This window comes from Glossina fuscipes, unplaced genomic scaffold, assembly GCF_014805625.2.
Source record: "Glossina fuscipes isolate IAEA_lab_2018 unplaced genomic scaffold, Yale_Gfus_2 0, whole genome shotgun sequence".
NCBI lineage: Eukaryota > Metazoa > Arthropoda > Insecta > Diptera > Glossinidae > Glossina > Glossina fuscipes.
The window spans coordinates 25,794,732-25,815,807 of record NW_023998414.1 but is presented as its reverse complement, the minus strand read 5'-3'; the positions used below and the strand labels follow the sequence as shown (position 1 = coordinate 25,815,807).

The 21,076-nt window shown below is 32.7% G+C and overlaps 4 protein-coding genes across 6 annotated transcripts; 2 read left to right on the top strand and 2 right to left on the bottom strand.

Annotated features, from left to right (window-relative positions):
* Window positions 1-7,384: 7,384 nt before the first annotated feature.
* LOC119642060 (transcription factor MafK-like) lies at window positions 7,385-8,570 on the top strand. Its single transcript, XM_038041035.1, has 4 exons — window positions 7,385-7,490; window positions 7,554-7,628; window positions 7,744-7,797; window positions 7,885-8,570. The coding sequence occupies exons 3-4, from the start codon at window positions 7,777-7,779 to the stop codon at window positions 8,242-8,244; spliced, it is 381 nt and encodes a 126-aa protein (XP_037896963.1). The 5' UTR covers window positions 7,385-7,490; window positions 7,554-7,628; window positions 7,744-7,776; the 3' UTR covers window positions 8,245-8,570.
* Window positions 8,571-9,269: 699 nt separating this feature from the next.
* Window positions 9,270-10,646, top strand: LOC119644544 (zinc finger C4H2 domain-containing protein). Its single transcript, XM_038044112.1, has 2 exons — window positions 9,270-10,431; window positions 10,558-10,646. The coding sequence occupies exon 1, from the start codon at window positions 9,431-9,433 to the stop codon at window positions 10,364-10,366; it is 936 nt and encodes a 311-aa protein (XP_037900040.1). The 5' UTR covers window positions 9,270-9,430; the 3' UTR covers window positions 10,367-10,431; window positions 10,558-10,646.
* Window positions 10,647-11,082: 436 nt separating this feature from the next.
* LOC119644545 (uncharacterized protein C3orf38 homolog) lies at window positions 11,083-12,186 on the bottom strand. The gene is made up of 2 exons (XM_038044113.1): window positions 11,970-12,186; window positions 11,083-11,910 (listed from the first exon to the last, which is right to left on the bottom strand). The coding sequence occupies exons 1-2, from the start codon at window positions 12,091-12,093 to the stop codon at window positions 11,117-11,119; spliced, it is 918 nt and encodes a 305-aa protein (XP_037900041.1). The 5' UTR covers window positions 12,094-12,186; the 3' UTR covers window positions 11,083-11,116.
* A 2,559-nt stretch (window positions 12,187-14,745) lies between these two features.
* LOC119643785 (zinc finger protein 665-like) lies at window positions 14,746-17,956 on the bottom strand. Of its 3 annotated transcripts, XM_038043267.1 has the most exons (6): window positions 17,860-17,956; window positions 17,372-17,799; window positions 16,371-17,313; window positions 15,428-15,959; window positions 15,154-15,364; window positions 14,746-14,958 (listed from the first exon to the last, which is right to left on the bottom strand). In XM_038043267.1, exons 2-6 carry the CDS (start codon window positions 17,765-17,767, stop codon window positions 14,845-14,847), a joined length of 2,196 nt encoding a protein of 731 aa, XP_037899195.1. In that variant the 5' UTR covers window positions 17,768-17,799; window positions 17,860-17,956; the 3' UTR covers window positions 14,746-14,844. The 3 variants fall into 3 exon arrangements, with proteins under 3 accessions (XP_037899195.1, XP_037899184.1, XP_037899203.1); XM_038043256.1 differs by having other exon boundaries at window positions 17,372-17,872; XM_038043275.1 differs by lacking the exon at window positions 14,746-14,958 and having other exon boundaries at window positions 15,080-15,364; window positions 17,372-17,871.
* Between the last annotated feature and the right edge of the window lie 3,120 nt (window positions 17,957-21,076).

Genomic DNA, 21,076 nt, shown 5'->3' with positions numbered 1-21,076 from the left:
TTAATTGCTTTTGATTCGACTACACTGAGAACGATTGAGTTACCCAGAGATTATCCCAACATAAATTCATTGAAATTAAATCTTCTCTATATATTTCTTTTTCTTCGTTGAAATTCGATCAAAAGCGCTATAAACAAATAAACAATAGTACAAAATTTTCCGTCATAAAGAAATTGCTACAGTTTCGTCTTCAAGTGTATGTCGTGTAAGTCTTAAATAGGGGTCAGATTATTCACACAACGCAGAAAACAAAATAAAAAAATATATATACAACATTCAATTTAAACTTTTTGTTTTCCTTTTTTTTTTTTACCATCAGTGACACGTAATAATTATAACAACAACAATAACTTATTACTTAAAATTATATTTATCCGCTTATATTTATAAATAAATGCTATATTGAAACTATAATATTTTCGGCTTCGTTTGCACTTCGTTTGCATTGGTTTATATGACTTGTTTTTTGCTTTTCAAATCTGAAAATCTAACATGCTATGGAAGCGTACGAATCGTACTCCAGAGAATTTAACAACGCTTTTTCGATTCGAAAGAGAGTTTTAACTACATGCTACCCATAAAGAAACCGTCCAAGATCTCTCAAAAAAATCGATTAATTACCGCATTTTTCGGACTATAAGACGCACCTTTTTAAATATGCTCCGAAAATAACATTGAAATATTTTTTCAATAAATTATCGCGTAAATTTTAGATACGTGAAGGCACGACAACACTAGTTCAGACGAAAGTAATGCGAAAGGTGACGAGACGAGTGATAGTGCTAAATATTACTAGTACGAGTTATGTTTATCTATTTTTATAATTAAATATCGAAATTTGGATTTTGTTGACCAATGAAAGCCTACACAAAAATCTCAAGATTAGGCTTACACAGTCCAAATGTATTTCACTGCTTTGCACCAGGTTTCATTATTATATAAGTCAAATATCTTTGCCGATTCGGGCCATTTTCAATACCAACTTGGGTACAATAAATTCCAAAGTTTCTGCCAAGAGAATATTTACAAAAGACATTACACATTACACAGACAGACAGACGGACATGCTTAAATCGATTGAGGATTTAATGCTAATCACGAATGTATATACTTTGTGGGATCTCGGAAACTTTCTTTTGGATGTTGCAAACGGTTTGACAAAAACAATATACCCCTCATCCTTTGGGTATAGGTAGAAAATAACAACTCAATTTATTGCATATATTGTTCAGAGAAAGCATAAAACAACTGAATATAGAACATAGTGTGTATGAGTAAGATATTAGCAAAGAAAAAACGTGAAAATTTGAATTTCACAGCCCTTGCAGCGAGAATACCATCACCTTATCAATCTTTTTGTGACCATGAACAGGACTATAACGCACAGCAACGTCTTATTCATACCATAGCATAAATCAGATTTTTTACTAAGTATTGCAAATAAATTAGGTATACATTCTCCTCTTAATGCCTTATTTTTGTGTTTAAATGTCGTGAACAGTTCATAAAATTAGTTCCCTGTGTTCTTTCAGCGTGATTTCTCACTCACCTTTTTTTCAAAATTATTTTTAAGATGACAATGTGACATACCATAGCAGGTAGCTTTCATATCTTAAAGATGAACTACTATCAACGTATCGACGACAGGCACGTTATCGAACTTATCCGACAACCGAATAACAAATTATATTCTTGTCGAAACGAATCTTTTTCGTACACCACCTGAAATTTAAAGCATAAAAGCTTTTTTCTGCCGACATCAATCGATTGATCAAATTATATATTTTCTTACGCATAGTAAGTTCGAATTTTTTTTCTATCGCGAACGTATTTTTAGGCTGATTGCAGCCGTTCTCGCATGGGAATTTTATGTGATATATTTGTTGTTATTGAACATATTTATACTAATATTAGCTATTTGGAGAAAGTTGAGATTATCGTTGAGGGATGAGAGGCAACATATAAACAATAAACACAAATGGACGGACAGATAAAAGCTCTCTAATCCAGCATATACCTATAACTTTTCGAGTATACGGGCACAACGCCTAGTTTCATGTGTTACAAGCGTAAAAGCAAATCTAGTACACACCATAAACTATAAATAAACATTCATATATAATACTATGACACAATATTGTACTAATAGCTAAAGTTCATAATCAATGTGTAACGCGTAGTCTATATATTTTTATGATATCATTAATTTTAACGGGATATAGTTTTTTTGACGAATAATGATAGGTATCTGAGATTCGTATAAACAGGTAACCATTTACTCTTGAATGATTACCAGTACGGTTCTTCTTTGGTTCTTTTTTTTTTTATTTTTTTTATTTTTTTTTTGGTTTTCGTTTTACTCGTAATGGGGTTTATTTTTGAAAAAGTATCCATACATACGTACGTACATACGTAACATATTATTATAGTTACAGAATAAAAAAAACTGTTTCATTCTACATAGTGGGCTTAAATGGAAGTTCTTATTACTATTACTACATAGTAAGAGGAGATGGTTTAACACAAAGGTATTTATAAAGGCTTTGTGCACAAATTAATTAAAGCAAATATTAATATGTAATTAAAAACTGATTAAAAAAGTAAGCCTTTTACAAATTTCACATAACCATTGGGCACTATGTTAAGTATATACATATATATGTGTTTATATGTGTCAAAATGTGAGCATAACGCACTTTATAAGCAAAAATTTAAGCAATCTTGAAAGCAATTTATTAATATATCAAGATATCAAAATGATAAAATTACATCAATTATTAACAATTAATCAATATTGAATGAATGAATAGATAAATCCGCTCTTCAGCTAAATATCTAATAATGGATGTACAAATAAGTTCCGTACCTTGAAATTGAATGCTTGACTTGGAATGAAAATGCAGTAAGCTGCGAAACAATTTGAAGTTACACCCGCGGTCCTTTTTTACACGATTTCGAAGTAGCACGATTTACAAGTGGAAGCAAATACACTTTTTTGTAACGAATTTTTTTTTTCTAGGTCGAATATATGATGAAAAAATCCATTCATCATCGTTCCATTATAATAAATGTAATAATAATAATGTAATAAATCGAAATAATTGTACGTAGCGTGAGGAGCGTGCATCTGCTGAAGTCACGATTACGTTCTCAAAATTTGTAGTAAAAGACATCTCTTCTTTTTCGTTTCTAATATGACCAAGCACTTAGAAAATGACCCTGAGAGAGAAAAGTGTTGGCAGAGAGAGATAGGAAGAGGCCATGTTCAAATGGATAACTGAGCACTCAATATAACTAAGAACAACAAGCACGGTTAACCCGCACTGAGATTTGATCGCGGAAACCACCGACTTGATAGTCGCGACTCTTATCTAGTCAGCAAATCCGGTAGTCCTACCTTCGAGAACCACTCGAATTAGTCTAAATTGAGTAGTGGGTTTTCCCCTTCTCTCTTGAATCTTGGTCTCACACAATCTTATATACAGCTATGAAGTTGGTCTTAGATATTTCCTTATTACAAATTTGTGAACCCATAAAATTGTTTATACAAATAGAAGAAAAGTTCGGAGAACGGTGATGGGTATAAAAGATTCGGTCCCGACCGAATTTAATTTTCTTACTTGTTATTATGAGGACGTGTGGGCGTTGCGAATAGTATGGGTGGGTCATTTACAAATTCTTTTGCAAGTTTGCGAGCGACATCTTCAACTTGAAATTTTTGCAAGCGACCCCTATTACTATAATACTGCTAAGGTTTTAATGAATCATAGATTACGTTTCATTCCTTAACTTAAGTGAAGATATGAAGAGTTTTTCATTTTCAAAGCGACTTGCAACTGACTAGAATATCTTATATTTCTCCTGTCACCATTGCAGCATAAATACATTCGTAGTGAAAACTGTTTTGCATAAGGATGCTTACATGAAGACTTTTTTTGTTTTTTCTTAAAAACAACATAACTCTTCGTTTTCTGTTTGCAGTAACCCGTCCAGCCATCATTTAAAAAGGAAAGTAGGTAAAAACAAAAGAACATTTCTTAAAGAAAAAGCAACGTTTGTTATTGCTTCAAGCGTACTTTACGCAAACGCATGCATATTTTAGGTTTGAAATGTTTAAATTTATTGTGAACTTAACATTAGTTTTACATTAGATTAGCATAAAAAGAAAAGTAACGTTTCTTCCTTTAAGAAAGAAGAAGAAGACTCATTATTCAAGTGCTGTCTATTACATTATTATGCAATGAAAAACAAGTAAGAACATTATAGTCGGGCAAGACGGACCATTTGATACCCTATAGAATTTCGCCCAGTAAAATTATTCACTCATTTTAATAATAATACAACAAAAATCACGCATTATTCTAATGCAAACGTAAACTTCCCATAAATGCCCCCATATTGGAGTACGCGACAAAACTTCACAAGACGGGATCGAAATTTAAGAAAGCCTTAATTTACTTCCCAAAAATTTTATTATTTTTAATTTGTAGTTTCTCTCATACTATCTGTCGATACAATTGCTTGCGTTTCATCGCAACCGCCTCTTCTTCCTCTAGGGTTTAAAAGAGAGGCCTACTTGATCCAAATTTCGTATCGTAAGTTTTTTTGCTAAATTGCTACAAGTTTTATCATACAATATTATTAATTAAAACCTTTTCTGAAGGGCTAACTATTCTTGAGAAATCTTGTATGGAGTGTGTGAACCAAGAACTAGATCCATATGCTTCAAATCGAGTCCACTTTATTCTCATCATAAAACATTAACAATAAGGTGGAAACTGTTTTTGGCACATAAGGCTTTACATATCACGAGAAATGGTTGTGACAAGTCAGATTAAGCATAGCGCGACTATTCTAAATGTTTACTTAATAACAATTCTTAGATATTTATAGATTTCATCCCTCGGGTATAAAGTATATTAAGGTTGTGCGGAAAATCTTATGATAGACTCACCTTTTATTATGCCGATCGATTTAGAATCACTTTCTGAATCAATTTAATCTTGTCTGTCCGTCTGTGCGTTTGATGTTTTATGTTTAACCTACAGGCCACTATTTTTGAGATATTTGGATAAAATTGGATACACTGACGTGTTTCGACTTACGGACAAGAAAATTGATTGGGTAAAGAACTTAATTGAATTAGGTAGATAAAGGGAAACTGTGAACGCGCATTTTAGGTAAATTTTTTAAAATATGTGCGTGCGTCGTTTTTGCAAGCAAAATACTGATTTATTTATGAAAACAAGAGAAAATCATTTCGTTCATATTTCGGTCTATAAAATGATTATTTGCACTTTTATTATTTGCCGACGAGTAGAAGAAGAAGAAGAAATTGAATTTAATAAAATAAACTGAAAAAAAAACGTCGAAATAATTGAAAATAAAGTTAATTAACTAAAGAAAATGATGGAAGAGTAATGAATAAAAGGATTATGCAATAGGCAAAAAATATGCGACAAGCACTTTACTCTTGAACTTAAAATTCTCATCTTCTTTTCACAAAATTCTCATCTTCTTTTCACAAATTTTTGCCTTCAAAAATCATTTTTTAAAGAAACTTTTCACTTTTCTCGCCTTGCGTTCTTTCATATGCAAAATTCTTGCCTTCAATGCTAGCAGTTTTAATGTTTTAAATAATGGTAATACTACCTTTCACTCTAATCTGAGTGGTAGCACGGCGAGTAGTGTCTTGGATCTAATCTTTTCTAATTTGATTATTTTATCATTCAACTGGAATACGACTAATGTCTCTCTCAACTGGCAAAAGTCAACACACTCCCATTTTATTTCACAGTCGCAGCAATTCCATTAAAAAAATAGAAAATTTCATTTCAGGTAACTTCGTTGTGGACTGTCTGTCTAGAATTAATCTCCCTTCCGATTTGTCAAAGCGCTTTTCAGGCTGAGATCAAATCTGCTAGAACCAACTTTTCTGATATTGTGTTCTTCTCACCTAAACATTGGTGGAAGTCTTCCCTGTCAACACTCTTTCGAAAAAGAGAGTAACTATGCCAATCCAGCCAACTTCATTGAATATATGAAAACACTGAAATAATGGCAGCCTGCCAGTTTGAAGGACCTAAAGGACACATAGATCTATCACCAGTTATGTGATAATAGCAACTCGCGTTTTTTTCTGGAATTAAATTAAGGGTCATCGACATTTTAGTCGAAAACTAAACGGTTGTACTGTATAGAATGATCATGATAATAAAAGATACTTCGATACGCTCAAGAGCTATATTTCAAGTATCAAAGTACTTCCCATCCCTAAGGCAGGTAAAAACTTAAATGATTTAAATAACTTCAGACCAATTTCGTTAATATCTGTATTCATAAAGATTATCAATCTCATGGTTAAGGAGACACTAAGGGATTTCTTGAAAACTGAGAGCATTGTTCCAACTCGATTGTGTGTCTGTCAACAACGCAAATCGTTAATGAACTATTTTTTCTTGTAGCAGGGTTAAAAATTGTTGGTAAAAAGATTGTTATGCTTTACCTGGACATTAGCAATACTTATGATTGGATCATTTCATTTTCTCTTCAAATATGTCTATGGATATTAAACTTTTTGTCCAAGCGTGTAAAGTTGATATATACGGTGATATTCCACAAGGCAGTTACTTAAGCCCCATACTCTTGAAACTACATACAGCTACTTTGCATGATCTTCAAGACCACAAAACTTATATTTTTCAATATACAGATGATTTCCTAATTATATCATATTTGTCAGTGACTGTGAACGAACTCTCGATAAAAGCTAACCTTTTTTTTTGATGCATGCGCCGATCTTAATTTATACTTTAACCAAAACAAATATTAATTATTTTGCCAAAGGTTCTAAACGCGAAAGTTATCAAAGGAGCTAAAGTTAATCAGGTGAAATCTCTTCAGTTTTTTTGGTAGAATTTTAAATTTTAAATGACAGCCTAACTCTTTGTGAGCATACAAAGCGTGCAAAGACTATCAATCTGGATGCAACATCATCAAACTCATGACTAATAATCAGTCAAGCTAACCTCTCAACATACCATGCGATATTTGAGCCTGCTGAGCATTTAATTTTTAGATGTCACTAGCTTGATGGTATTAGAAGTTCTTTTGGCATCTTCAAGTTATATGATGGTCTCCTCCATCTCTTTGCAGCAAAAAATGTGCGTCATTTCAGGAAACTAACTTGCTTTATTAAAAAAGCGAATTTATATTTTTAATGCTTGATAATTTTTTTTGTGTTTTTTTACCTTCAATTATAGTCTATCTTTATAACATTCCACTTTTGTTTTCAGCTAAAGTTTGCAACACTTTTTTTACATCACTTTCAACAACTCAACAATCTACAATTACACTTAACATATCTGTTGTGTTTTACATACGTTTCTTGTTAATAATTACTACTGTTTATTATCTGGACAAAGAAGCCACATATTTATTCGCTTAGTCCGCTTCAACTCAACATCCAAAAAAAAAGAAAAACATTTAAGGTATTTTCAAAAAGCAAAGTCTAAATCATAAAAGAAATAAGAAGTAGTAAATTATTTATTTAGAAAAAGGCAGCAAAGGAATCTTTCGCGGCTTTCACGTGAAATAACTGATTTAACGTGAAGAACTGTAAAGAGCAAGTAATAAACAGTATTTACAATTAATATTTTCCTATATTAATGCTAAAATTTGATTACTATATTTTTTTTCATCTCTTTTTTTTTTTTTGTAACTTTGAATTAATTCTGTGTTCAGCAGTGACAATCGAAGTCTCAAATACATTCAAAGATGGGAACGCAACAAATCTATGTAAATAAAAGATAAATTATTAATAAATCAAAGGTTTTGTAAAACCTGGAAGACTTCAATTTTTACTATGCTAAAATTTCGTTGTAGGCTCCCTTGTCAACCCCCATACACGATATTAGTGATAAATTGGTTTCAATATCGGTACGTGACTTAAATCGCACATTAAAATTTCGTGGCTTAAATCGCCAAGAAATTGTTCGCATGAAACAACGACGTCATAATTTAAAGAATCGTGGCTACGCAGCCAGCTGCCGCACTAAACGTATCGAACAGAAAGATGTTTTGGAATCAGAAAAGTCGCATGAATGGGTAGAACTAGAAGAAATGCACAAGAAGAACGAACAATACAGGAAGGAAATTGAAAATTGGAAAAAAAACTACCTTCCTTTGTTCGAATTTGCAAGACAAAATGATATTCTAATACCAACGGCATTAGACATATGTTAAAGTAAAGCAGTCGACATTACGTGCACCGATATTTTTGGGAGCTCTAGCTTTTATTTCATTTATTTTTTTTTTTGTTTTTTTTTTTTTTTGGATGTTGAGTTGGAATGGACTAAGGCAATAAGAAATGTGAGATATATCCAAACCGTTGCAATTAGATATAAAAATAAATAAGCGCTTAGCAATATGAAGATGTACAAATTCTTAAAAATAATATTACATTCCTTGCAACCAACAATAATGCAATACATTAAGAAATTATGCAAATTTTAAATAAAGTATATAGGGATAAAAAATTGTGTGAATAGAATATATGTAACTTTTTTAAACCGTCTTAAGTAATTCCTCATCGAACTGAAAAATCCTATATTCGCCGTTGAATATAAAGTTATTATTAATTGCAGGAGAATTTATCGCCTTGCTACATCCATGTCTGTATTGAATATTTTAGATCTTGGCCGATACTTCTATTTTATTTTAAATCCATATTTCATTCATATTGCTCAAACTTTGCCTATGGTGTTCTACGAAAAATATATATTTGAAATCCCAGCTTTTCATTTCAATTTATGCGAGCGTCGGCTGAAAATCGTTGCAGTTTCTTACTTTTATATTGTTTGCATATTTACTTATCATCGAAATTATTTATGCCTCACTGATCCGTTGTATCGATATTATAAGTAATACAAGTGGAATGAAAGAGCTAATTCGTCCGTTCTTCGATGTCAGCGAATAGAAATTAACTCTACACCAAAGCTAAAAATATGGGAACAAATTTATACATTTCATTCTGAAAATTTCGAGAAATTCATCAAGTTTTTAAATATCAAAAACTTGGCGTAGCAAAAACTTAAGGGAAACCTAAATGATTCTTCAATCTAATTTAACCTTTACTTTTTAATATATCTCTCACTGAATATTTAAAATATATCCCTACAACCCTAAAAAAAAATTCACAAAATTTGGCAGCTCTAACAAAAATAAAACTAAAGTAATTGTGCAACGAAAAAGAGGAAAAAAGCCGAGACAGAATTATAAAAAATTGTCACAAGCAAAAGCTAAATAAATATGCTTTAAAAGTACTTAAAGAAGCTTCGTGTTACTTGAAATTATAAATAACATAAATACATAACAAAGCAATTATCGTAAAAAAAAGACCAAAGGAAACTTAAGACGATAATAAAAAAAAATGGCCACCACTGATATACCAAACTCCAACGAACGACATTATTATGCCAAATTGGAAGCTATAAAAGATATACGTGATAAGACTATAGCTTTGGAAAAATTGAAAGTTCGTATCATAAAGGAGGTGAAGCTAAGCGATGATGAGGAGAAATGCTTGGATGAATATCGTAAAGAATTGGAACATTTATTAGAAGAGAAGATGTCGCATGTGGAAGAACTACGGCAAATACATGCCGATATAAATGATATGGAGAATATAATCAAGCAAACAAAAGAGAATCAAACACGCTCCGTAGATATGGCCAATCGCCATTATGAAGAATATTTGGCTTTAAAATATCAAATCGATCATATGAGACGTGATTATTTGGGCTTAAGCCCTCTAAGGGATTTACATGAAGAGGAGGGAAGCCCTATCTCTAAAGACCGCTTTCAAAGCAATTTTCTAAAAGTCGCTGCACAATCTGCCGCTGCGGCGGCAGCAGCAGCAGCAGCGCAAACGTCCGCCTTAGCTCGACCACATCCCAGACATCCTTTAATGCCTGAAGCCACAGTTACAGCCTTACCACCATCGGCTCCCGGTAGCGGTGGCTCGGCACCTACAGGACCAACAGGCGGTCATGCATTCATGCCTCCTGCTCCTCCAGGTTCGGGGGCGACACCAGGCGCTGGCGTACGCTTGGGAAAAGGTGATTTTTCAGCTCCCCCACCACCGCCACCGCCAACAAATCGTCTTCAGCAAACCCCTTCCATTAGCTTAGGTCATCACCCTACATTTCGTTCGGATTTTAATGTTAATCTCAGACAGCAGCCACCGCCTATGAAATCATGCTTATCGTGTCATCAACAAATTCACCGAAACGCTCCAATTTGTCCACTTTGCAAGGCTAAATCACGTTCCCGCAATCCCAAGAAACCAAAAAAAAAGAACAACTAATGGTTACTGTAAAAAAGCAAAATTGCCACTTTCACCCCTACTTCAGGGACTAATTGAGCATAGAGGTAAGTCATTTTAATTCAGTTCGTTTTGATAACGTTCGATTATTGTCTCTGCAATGCGCAATTTTTTAAATAATTTGTTTGTGTTTTTCTTTCCCTTTATACGTATTAACATTTCAATTATAACAGTATTATGATCACACAAAGCACTCAAACGTAAAAACACAACTTGCCATTATGTAGATTATAATTTGAATTTTTATTAATATTTCATATTCTTATGAGCGCGAATAATTACAGTATTTTCTATAATTGAAAAGAACATCTAATAACACATATAATATTCAATTTATATAATGTAACAGAAATTTTTATTCTTAAAAATTTTGAATGATATTTACATTATTTTAAAATACTGTTACATAAACATAAAGCGTTTGCTATCTTATCTCAAAGACTAATGAATATCAAGTAAGATACTTTGCTTTTACTTTAGTAATTTTTAAATTTAGTTATGATTTCATTTAAGCTCACTCTAAAAACATCCAGAAAATGTTCTCTAAGATTTTCAATTCCCGAAAATTCTGCAAATTTTTTAACAAAATATAATTACAGACTTAGTAAGAAACTTAACATGTGTCAAATGCAATTTAATGCAATTTTATACAAATTAAAATTGAAGGAATAAATATAAAAAAATAACCTGTCAATAAGAAAGAGAAATTGTTTTTTTATTTAGATGCAATCATTATGTTAATTCATCTTGAGGTACTTGCGGCACTGGTAAAGCTAAAATTTCTCTTAAGCTGTCACTACCTTCTAAGGACGGTATACTGGGGGCATCTTTGCTTCGCAACCATAATTGAATACTCTTCGCTTTCCAATTATTGCCGGCAAATGGATCGCGCAATAAGCCGAACACACATTCAAACACTCCTACGCATCCGTGCTGACTGTGCAGAGTGCCACAAGCCAATACTAAAACCATCCCATGTATATCCATACGTCCCTGTACCCCGCCATGCGATAAATTTGGATTGTAAAAGAATCCAAATTGATTTTTTGCTTCAGAGAGAATGTGTAGCAAGGAGGTAGAATCCTGACATTCATTTGCATTGCAATCCTCGCCAACTAAAATTTTTAATAGCATACTTGCGTCGGACCAAAAATCTTCCATCTTGAGAGAGTTTTTATTGTATAGATCAAAAAACCACTCTGTGAATTTTCTTGCAAGTGTATGAATAGGAAATTCACATTCAGCCACTGTGGGAATAAATTTTGGAGTGCTTTTTGGCTGTTGAGTGCTGGTGCTAGGCGAAGTTTCTTCTGTAAGAGCACAGAAATCATTTGTTTGTAAAGTTTTTTCAAACTCCTTAATCCAATAATTTATAACTTTTTTGACTAGATTATGTTTAGTGAAATCCACGGTTACCGCGACTTTTTTTTTATGTAGATACTTGAAAAGAATTTCTTTCGTTATAATTCTTTTATTTAATAAAGTCGACAAATCCTCGCTGTGAACACGTATATAATCCAAGGCCTCTGCAAATTACGTTTAATATATGAGAAAAAAACAGCGTATATAAAAATTGTAGGCTTACTTTGTCTGGAGTCTATATCAGTTATATTTTTTGTGATATTCCTTGCCAACTGCATAAGAACGGGGATATCTTCCTCCTGTAATAAATCACTCACTCCAGATAATTCCCAATCCTTTAAAGGCATTATTAATCTCCGTTTTCCGCACTTTATTCAAAACGCTCTGACTGCCGAAAAATATTGAAGTTATAAAATGTTTAGTTTTTCAAGTTGTGAGTTGCCATTGAACGATTCTTAGTATTGCATAGAGTTGTTTCTTAATATTTTGCATAAATGTGGGGGCTGACACAATCAGGCGTCACTTTCATTTTCGGGTTAAAGAATCCCAAACGGTAAACTCAATCGGCAGCCACGCTATCATACTGTTTCACAGGAAAATTCAAACAAAATAAAGAAATCAACGTAATTATGTACAAAAAATTTATAATGCGGTTTGAGATATTATTTCGAGATTTATTTATAATCTGCTTTAATTTTATTTTATGACACCATCGAAAACATTTTTGTGAAATTAATTAGTCTGTAGTTTGGAGATCATTTCTTATGACTCCCTAATAGAAAAATTTCAAGAGGATAACTTCTAATGGCTATCAACATAATAGAGACAAATTGCTAGGCCTGGAGGAAATACATTTAATTAATAAATTTTTCGCACAGTGGAGGAGCAATTTAACTTAAAAATCCTGATATATATATTGTATATGGGTGTACTTACTAGATGTATAACTTAACATTTACAAACGTGCGTTGAAATGTCGTACGCAGTAACTTCAATGAGAAACAGCATTATCAAATTATTTTATATGTAAAAAAAAAATAAGCAAATCGATGTAAATATAAACGGAAACATATGGTTTGAGAAGTAAAACTAAAGAAATCAAAATATATACAAACAACGATTATATGAAAAACAAAGGGAAGAAAATTAACATAAAAGCAAATTACATTTTTGATTGATTATTGACTTAAAGAATGAAAACAAAATAACTGATGCAATAAGACAAAGCAAAAGAATCGCCTAAATGTTGTCATTTGGCAAATATATTGAAAATTAATCGTCTAGAAATTTTATGTCACTTGATGACACATGTGAACTGTCCAATAAAATAGAATATTTAGCTACCGCAATATACAAAAATATCAAAAGGCCCTTTAACATCTTCAATATATATAATGATCTATGTAATCTCCTCAATGCTTCATCACCTTCAACCGAAAAGAGCTGTAACTGTCGGTGCTAGTCAGTCGGTGGTTAGTACATAACAAAAAATTGAGAATATAACCAACACCGATAATAAAAGATTTAAAATCTTTACTAACGTAGTTATGCACAAATATATATATAACAATTTTAAAAATGTTGTATAATTTTTGAACGCAACTAAATCTTACTAAATAGTTGTATACGATTTTCTAAAGAAATCGATTAATATTTGTGCATTATTATGTTCATAACTATAAGATGTATCCAATTTATAGTATAAGAAGTTTCAATTGTTGATTTGTACCGTTTGACGCAGATGGTGCAGATGGTGTACTTCATGAGATATCTCCATTCTAATCTTTAATGTAATCTTTAATTTAAGATTTAATGCCTGCGTGAGATACCGTTCCAGAATTGTCACAATCCCATTTTATTTCAATATATTTTGATTTAGATGAATTGATTGATGATGTACTGCATGTCCCTTATTCAATTCAACTATATAATGCAAGTAATCTAGTCGCCCTGTCCTAGTACTCATTTTCACAATTAGGAAATTTTTTTTGTACTAAGCTTATACTTCCTTCCACCCAAATTTGCTTTTCGGGTTATTTGAATGATTGTTGTCATAAGAATTTTAGGGATAAGATAGCGTTTACCCTACTTCTTAATTCACGGCTTAGGTAAACACGAATGAAAGTCTTGCGCTACTCAGTTGAAGTCCTACCTAAAGACACGACCTAGTGACCTAGTCATCTTCCTGTACACTTTACTTTACAATCTACCTTTATAGCAAAATTTTGCGAAACACTTTACTTTTCACAACTTTAAAGAGGGCGCATCGATTTCACAGTTCGGTTGCGATTTGAATGATTTGCGAACACTGACATAGTAGCTCCGATTCTTAGATGCTCCCGTATTTAGGTGGTTAAAAAATAACAATTAATTAATAAAAACGCAGCAATATCCATGCACAAGGTAAATATTTACTTTAGAAATATATTTGGAATGGGTGCGAATCGATAAATATAAATGAAGCGTACATTTTTATATTTTAATGTAATAAATTACACGGGTTAAAACCCGTTTCCGCCTTTTTAAAACATATCACTTTGCCTGTATTTTTCGCAAACATTTCGGCCAATTCTTCCATTGTCATAGTTTTCTTATGTATTCTCTTCATATGGTTAGCGAATCTATTTAAAAAAATTTTTCTGTAATACTAAGGTATTTACTTTAATTTTAGTATTTTATTATTTACCTTAATCGTCTTTCAAATACTACATGTGGGCATATTTCGCATATGTAAGGCATGCCAGTGTGTTTGAATAAATGAGATTTCAATTGGTTGCGATTTTCGTAAATAACATCGCAATAGGGGCAAGGATGTCGGACTCCTGGATGCCTCTGTAGATGATAGGTGAGACGCACTTTTACCGGAAATCGTTTATCACATATATTGCAAACGTAAGGTCTGTCTCCAGTATGAGTACGCTTATGAATATTCAAATCTGTTTGGCGGGGATATGATTTGTCACAGTTTTCACATTTAAATCGCCGTTTCTTATGCAAACGCTTATGAGCGGAAAGTTGCGAATGACCTTTAAAGGTGTTGCCACATATTGTGCATATACAAACCGGATTCTCGGCTTTTTTATGATCGATCAGATCGTCTAAAGTAGAGGAACGTGTGCCGCAGTTATTGCATCTATGCAAAAGATTGGAACTTGAGTTATGGCTATTGAATTCATGTTCATTAAGATCTTCGTCCTTGTGAAAATGTTGAGCTGTGAGAAGGTAAGGAAAAAAAGAGAGTGAATGAATATGAACACCGCATTCTTAAACTAAGGATAAGAAAAAGAAGACAATAAATGTTAAATTAATTGAATAAACGAATTTAAAAACATCTGCTCATCTTAACTTGGTCTTTATTCTAAGCAATATTAATAGTTAATAAATTTTTAAAATATTTAAAGCCCAACTTCATGATCCGTAACTATATCTGCATCACTAATGATATCCGGATTCTCTTCAAGTATGTTCTGGTCTTGGTCATCTTCGTTTCTTGGAATCACCTCAAAGTCATTGATTTGTTTTATTATCGTAGCCTTTCCCGTATAATGTTGAAACATTTCCGCTAAAGCTTCATCGCTCATCATAGCATGATGAACTCTTGCCAAATGACGTTTGAATCTATAAAGACACGAAACATATTTAAATAATGTTAGCTCTTCGTTGCGCAAAACGATCACTTACACATTCCTGGTTGGAAAACCATGGCCATCACACAACTGACAGCGATACGGCATACCGGTATGTTTAAAAGAGTGAGCCTTTAATTTCTGCCTTGAATTGAATTCGGCCTGACATTCCTTACAACGATGCTTAACACCATAATGCTTTTGCAGATGATAGGTTAGACGCACTTTGATGGCAAATCGTTTCTCACACAAATGACAGGAATAAGGTAATTCCCCTGTATGCGTTCGCAAATGCACGTTCAAATCAAATTGCCGCGCATACTTCTTATCACAATGCGGACAGGGTATATTCTTTTCCAAATGCAATTTCATATGATTCATTAATTGATTTTTCAATTTGAACGCATTACCGCATAGCGAGCAGATATTATCTCGTTCTTTGTGAGCTTGTTTACGATGAGTTTCAAGTAATTGCTGTGTACTATACTGGCGACTACAATCGTTACACACATATACCACATTAGGTGACGTCTCCTGATGTATTTTCTCATGTTGGTGTAGATTTCTTTGGTTTTTAAAGCCGCTTGCTAAGAATTTAGAGCATTCTTTTAATTCTCCAATTGATTTTTTTTCAATTTTTTTCTTATTTTCATTTAATTCACTAAAACTGAAAAGACTTTAGTGTTGTATGTACTAATATCGTCGTCGTTTCTAAATTGAAAACTATCGACTGCGCTTTCAACTTTCTCGTATAAACTGTTTGCGAAAAAATTCAAAGTAAGTAAAACTATATTCCCATGAGCGACTTAGAGCGCCTAAGCAAGCCTTACGTATTTAGCGTTTTGCTCCTAGTTTTCAATTATCTCGTATTCCCAAGTATCCCAAAAATCCTTTTCGAATTAGAAATCTTAACGAACTAAATTCTCATTCAAAAAAAAAAAAAAGCAATAACAGACCGACCAAAATCTTAATATTTTTTGTATGCAAGCTATACTTACGACAATAAGCGCAAAGGTATTGAGTTTTAGTCAGCTGAGCTTCACGTGCCTTTTTTTCATGCAACGCCAAATGTTTCTCTAGGTTCTTAGACATTAATTTCTTTTTACAAAATTTACATTGCACAAAAGATTCCCTTTTATCCAACTTATTGTTGTTCACCAATTCCAGAGGTAGTTGTTTATCTTTTTCCTGATAGATTTCTCGATTATCGGATGAAGAGATTCCAGAATGAGAACTGTGCAAAGACACATCGCCTTCCAAATTTTCCTCCATCAAGTCATTAGATTGCTTAGCCTCTACCGCAATATTTACATTCTCATAATCCAACTCAAGTGAATGCACGGTAAGAATATGTTTTTGAACTTCGCTAACATTTAAATGCGGACATAGTGGACAACTTGTAGCCTTAATATTATGATTCATAATTTTATGCAATTGAACAGTACTTCCGTGATCAAACTCCAAACCGCAGTTAAGACAAATTTTGTGTTCTCTCTCCATATGTTTATCAAGCAAGTCTTTAGATTCAAAGGTTTTATCGCAAACCTCACAATTATATGTGTCCACATGACGTATAGATTTGTGTTTTTTTAAAGCTTCGCGACATCGAAATTTACAACGACAGTGAGGGCATTTGTAAGGTCTTAGTTGTTTATGCAAATTCATGTGACCCTCATAGGAAACATCGCCGCGCAACACTTTATCACATACCGCGCATTTCCATTTAGGAGAATGTTTTTCCGACTGAGTTTCAACTAAAGCATTATACTCTATTAGGTATTCGTCGTCATTCGTTTCGCTATCACTATAGAAGTTCTCCATTTCATCATTAACAGTGGTCTCTTCTAAAAGATGATCGGTTGGCAGGATTACCTCTTCCGTATGCAGACAAGTGGTAGTTTCAGTCTCCTCAAGGATTTCTTCCACCATTGATAACTCATCCTTTAAATAAAACAAATTAAAACTTTAACAGACTGCTCTTTTTTGTACCGATACTTACATCTTCGTTTTGCGAGTCTTCAACGTTTTCCAAAATCTCTTCCATTACATACTCCTCCGTTAAATCATTAACAACAAGTGCTGAAGTAGTCTCCTGGTTAGGCTCCTGAATATTTTCAGTTTGATTTTCTTCAAAGAAATTTTTCCAATGTTGCCATTCATTTCGTAGCACTTCATCACTTGTTTTGACTTTTAAAGCGAATTTAAAAGCCACCATAACCTCTTTAACACATTCGAAACATATCCATTGTGGTAAGCCATCATTTTTTGCGATTTTTATATTCGACATTTGATAAATGAAGTCAGCATAGGTAATACCTTCCTTAATTTCACAATCTAATCCATAATGTTCCCCTAATACGCTTTGTTGTGAACATGCACGACAGCGGTCTGCCATAATTACAAATAAAGCGTCTTTCAAAAGAACGCCTTAAATCTTTGTTATTATTTTGGCAGTAAGTATAGCAATTTTATTATTCTTTTGCTTACCGATTAAGAAAAAAAAAACATGAAATTAATTAAACACACATCATCATAACAATGGCGATGTTCATATGGTTCATATGTCTATTTACGGAAGACAATCATAGTAAGATGATAACTGATAAAATTAGAATTGTTTTAGTTGGAGAGGGAATATTTTTTTAAAATAATAATGAGGTGAAAGCCTGTTCCAATATAAAATAAAATATTTATTTGGCTCACACGTGTGATATTATAAGTGAAAATAAGAAAATGAATGTAAATGAGAACAAGTTCCATATAGTTTGAGAAGTAAATATAAGGAAATCTCAGTGTAAATATATAAACGCACAATTGGCAAGAATCAAGATTTCTTAAATTTGGCAACTTTGTGAAGTCCCATTTTGTTTGACACAATGATTGCTTGGATGGCACGATTAACTGAAAATAAATTCGGCACTTGTTTCAATTGGTTATAACAACAAATTGATCAAACTAACATAATTTTAAATAATGTTGTGAAATAGACGTCTATGCTTAATTACATCCTAACGTTGTTCTTGCTCTTTTTTTCTTACAAATTCCTACAATGTTAGTTCTTTTCTAAATACATTTCAATTAAGTTGGATTATGCTTTCCGTTGAAGTACATTTATATCAAACAAACTGAAAATATATACTACCTAAAGTAAAGGTAGCTAATGAAAGCCACGCATGAAAAAAGCAACGTTCTTTACATCTTTGTGAGGCTTCAACACTTAGTTGGTTATTTCACACCATTAGTAGTATAGGTTATATTAAGTAGTGCAGAGGTATGTATGTACGTATGTGTTCAAGGTACAGGTCGCAATTTTTGGTATATTTTGATGAAATTAGGCACACTGACGTGTTTTTACACAAGGACAAATGCTATTGAAAATTATTTGAATCGGTTCACTTTTCAGACCCATCTACATATAACGATCCGATTTACAAAAAGTTATATGGAAAATTGTGCAATTTTCAGAATTTCTGAACAAAAGTAGTTAAATGATAGTAGTTCGGCATTTTAAATTTTGCTGTGAAAGTTTTGCACCGCCTGTGTCAATTCTTTAAATCCTCTCTCATATAACAAAAACTAATTTTCAATGCTTCATGATGGAAATGGCATCTTAACAATAACATAACAGTGATTTCATGTAAAAAATAACTATGCGGAACTTTGAGCACGTACCTCAATTTTTGAACCTGTTGGTCACAACCATTCTTATAAAAACTAAGCTTTTAAAGCTTGCAAAGAAGAAGGTCTACATTTGTTTTCGTTAGAGGAAGACTGCCTTGATTTTGTTGTTGTATTTCAGTTACTGAATTTTAAGAGAAAAGCTTCTTCATAGCTTCTTCATCTGTTAGCCAACAGGAGTTAGAAGCTCTCGCTGATGTGTAAGAATTAGAAAGCGAAATTCGTTCAATTCACGCATACGCCTTGAAAAGTAGTACCATACATGTATATGTATACCATGTTTATATATGGTTGTAAGTATAAGTCTGGTACAATGTGTGGATGTGCTGTAAAACTGCTACCTTTTGCATACATTTTGCAGATATTATTATATATCATAATATATACATGCAATAGCTGAAGTTTTCGTTTGTATAATTTTTAATATACTTTTAGGCGGTCATTTAATTTTGTATAATAGTAAGTGTTCTGATAAGAACCTTAATGAGCCATAAAATTTCAAATTGGCACAAATAAACTGCAAAGGAGTTCGATAAGGTTCGCTTTATAAAAAGTCATTGTTGTATATGCAAACACAAATAAATCTGCTACCTTCGGCGCTCTTTGCTATGTTACATGTGGTCTGCTAGGTTTTAGTGGCAGGCAGGCATATCTTTCATATTCGTTGAAAGACCGTCGTTGAGCATGTCGAGGAATTTGATTTTTATACGCTCTTCGTAATGACTCAGTGCGGATTCATTAAATTAGCATTGAAATGCAAACAGAAAATAAGGAAATGAGAAAAGAAAGTGTTGCTTCTATGTGTAAACTCCTCGTTTTTGTTTACATAATAATGGTTTAGCAATTTTTACAAATCCATCGATTTACAAATAAAACAGTATATCCGTGTATTCATCTTAGTCGTGGTTAACATGGAGCGGAAAATTGGTGAAAGCTGCTTGTTATACGTCTTTGATCAGCGACATTAATTAGCTACAATTTATGTTCTCATGTTTATTCAATTCGTCGAAAGGTAAACTTATTTACTCATAAATGCCTCGTTCTGCCTTGCTGCGCTTGATTTTATTCAAGCATAACTTGCAAGTTTTTTGTGCTAAATTAGTAATTAGACGATAATTGTTAACTTTGTTGAACATATTGTACATATTAACACTAGAACTGTCGAATAGAACATTTTGAACATTTTTAATTTTTGCACTTCTACTTGTACCGAAAACATTTCTTGTATCTAGTCTAGTTTTCGAAATGGCGATGGCATGGCACTATTTCTTTAGAACAGATTAATTTGATATTCTTTTTTTTGTCGAATTGAAATGGAGACGCGAAGCTGAAATTATTCACAAGCTTGTCTTTTTGATCGATTGCGTATTCAAAGTTAAAATGTAAAAAATTTGAGACAAGTTCGACAAAACACCGACAAATGAATGTTTCGTAATTTCGTCTGTATCTATCTACTCCGTGAATGTTCGCTCAGAATGACCTGCATGTTCGGTCCAAAAATGGTCGCGATGGATTAACGAATACGTTCACAATCAACAATGAAATTGAAATTCCAATTCATTTCCAATTGATTCTAGCTCTAGTGTTAATGAAATCAAGTAACGAGTTCGGCCAAGGTCGAATCTCGCATATCCACCAATATTAAAATTTTTGACTTTGGTGAATGAGATAAAATTTATCTCTCACCTTTTAATTCCCTAAATGGTATGAAGTTCACCACTATTGATTTCGAGTTAATATACTTAGCTGTTCCCATTCTACTCTCCGAGTCCTTTTATTTGATACCCATATCGATATCGTTTTTTTAATAAAAATATTAACCCATCATGTCGCGGCATCCAATATATTTATTTTCGAAATAACACATTTTTACGCAGATATAATACTTTCATCTAAGGAACGTACGAAATATTTTTAAACATTCTACCTCGTTTACCTTATGATAGATAAATAATCATAAAATATCAAGAATGTGAAAACACAAATGTAATCACTTGTAACTTTATGTGGGGGCATGGCTGATTTT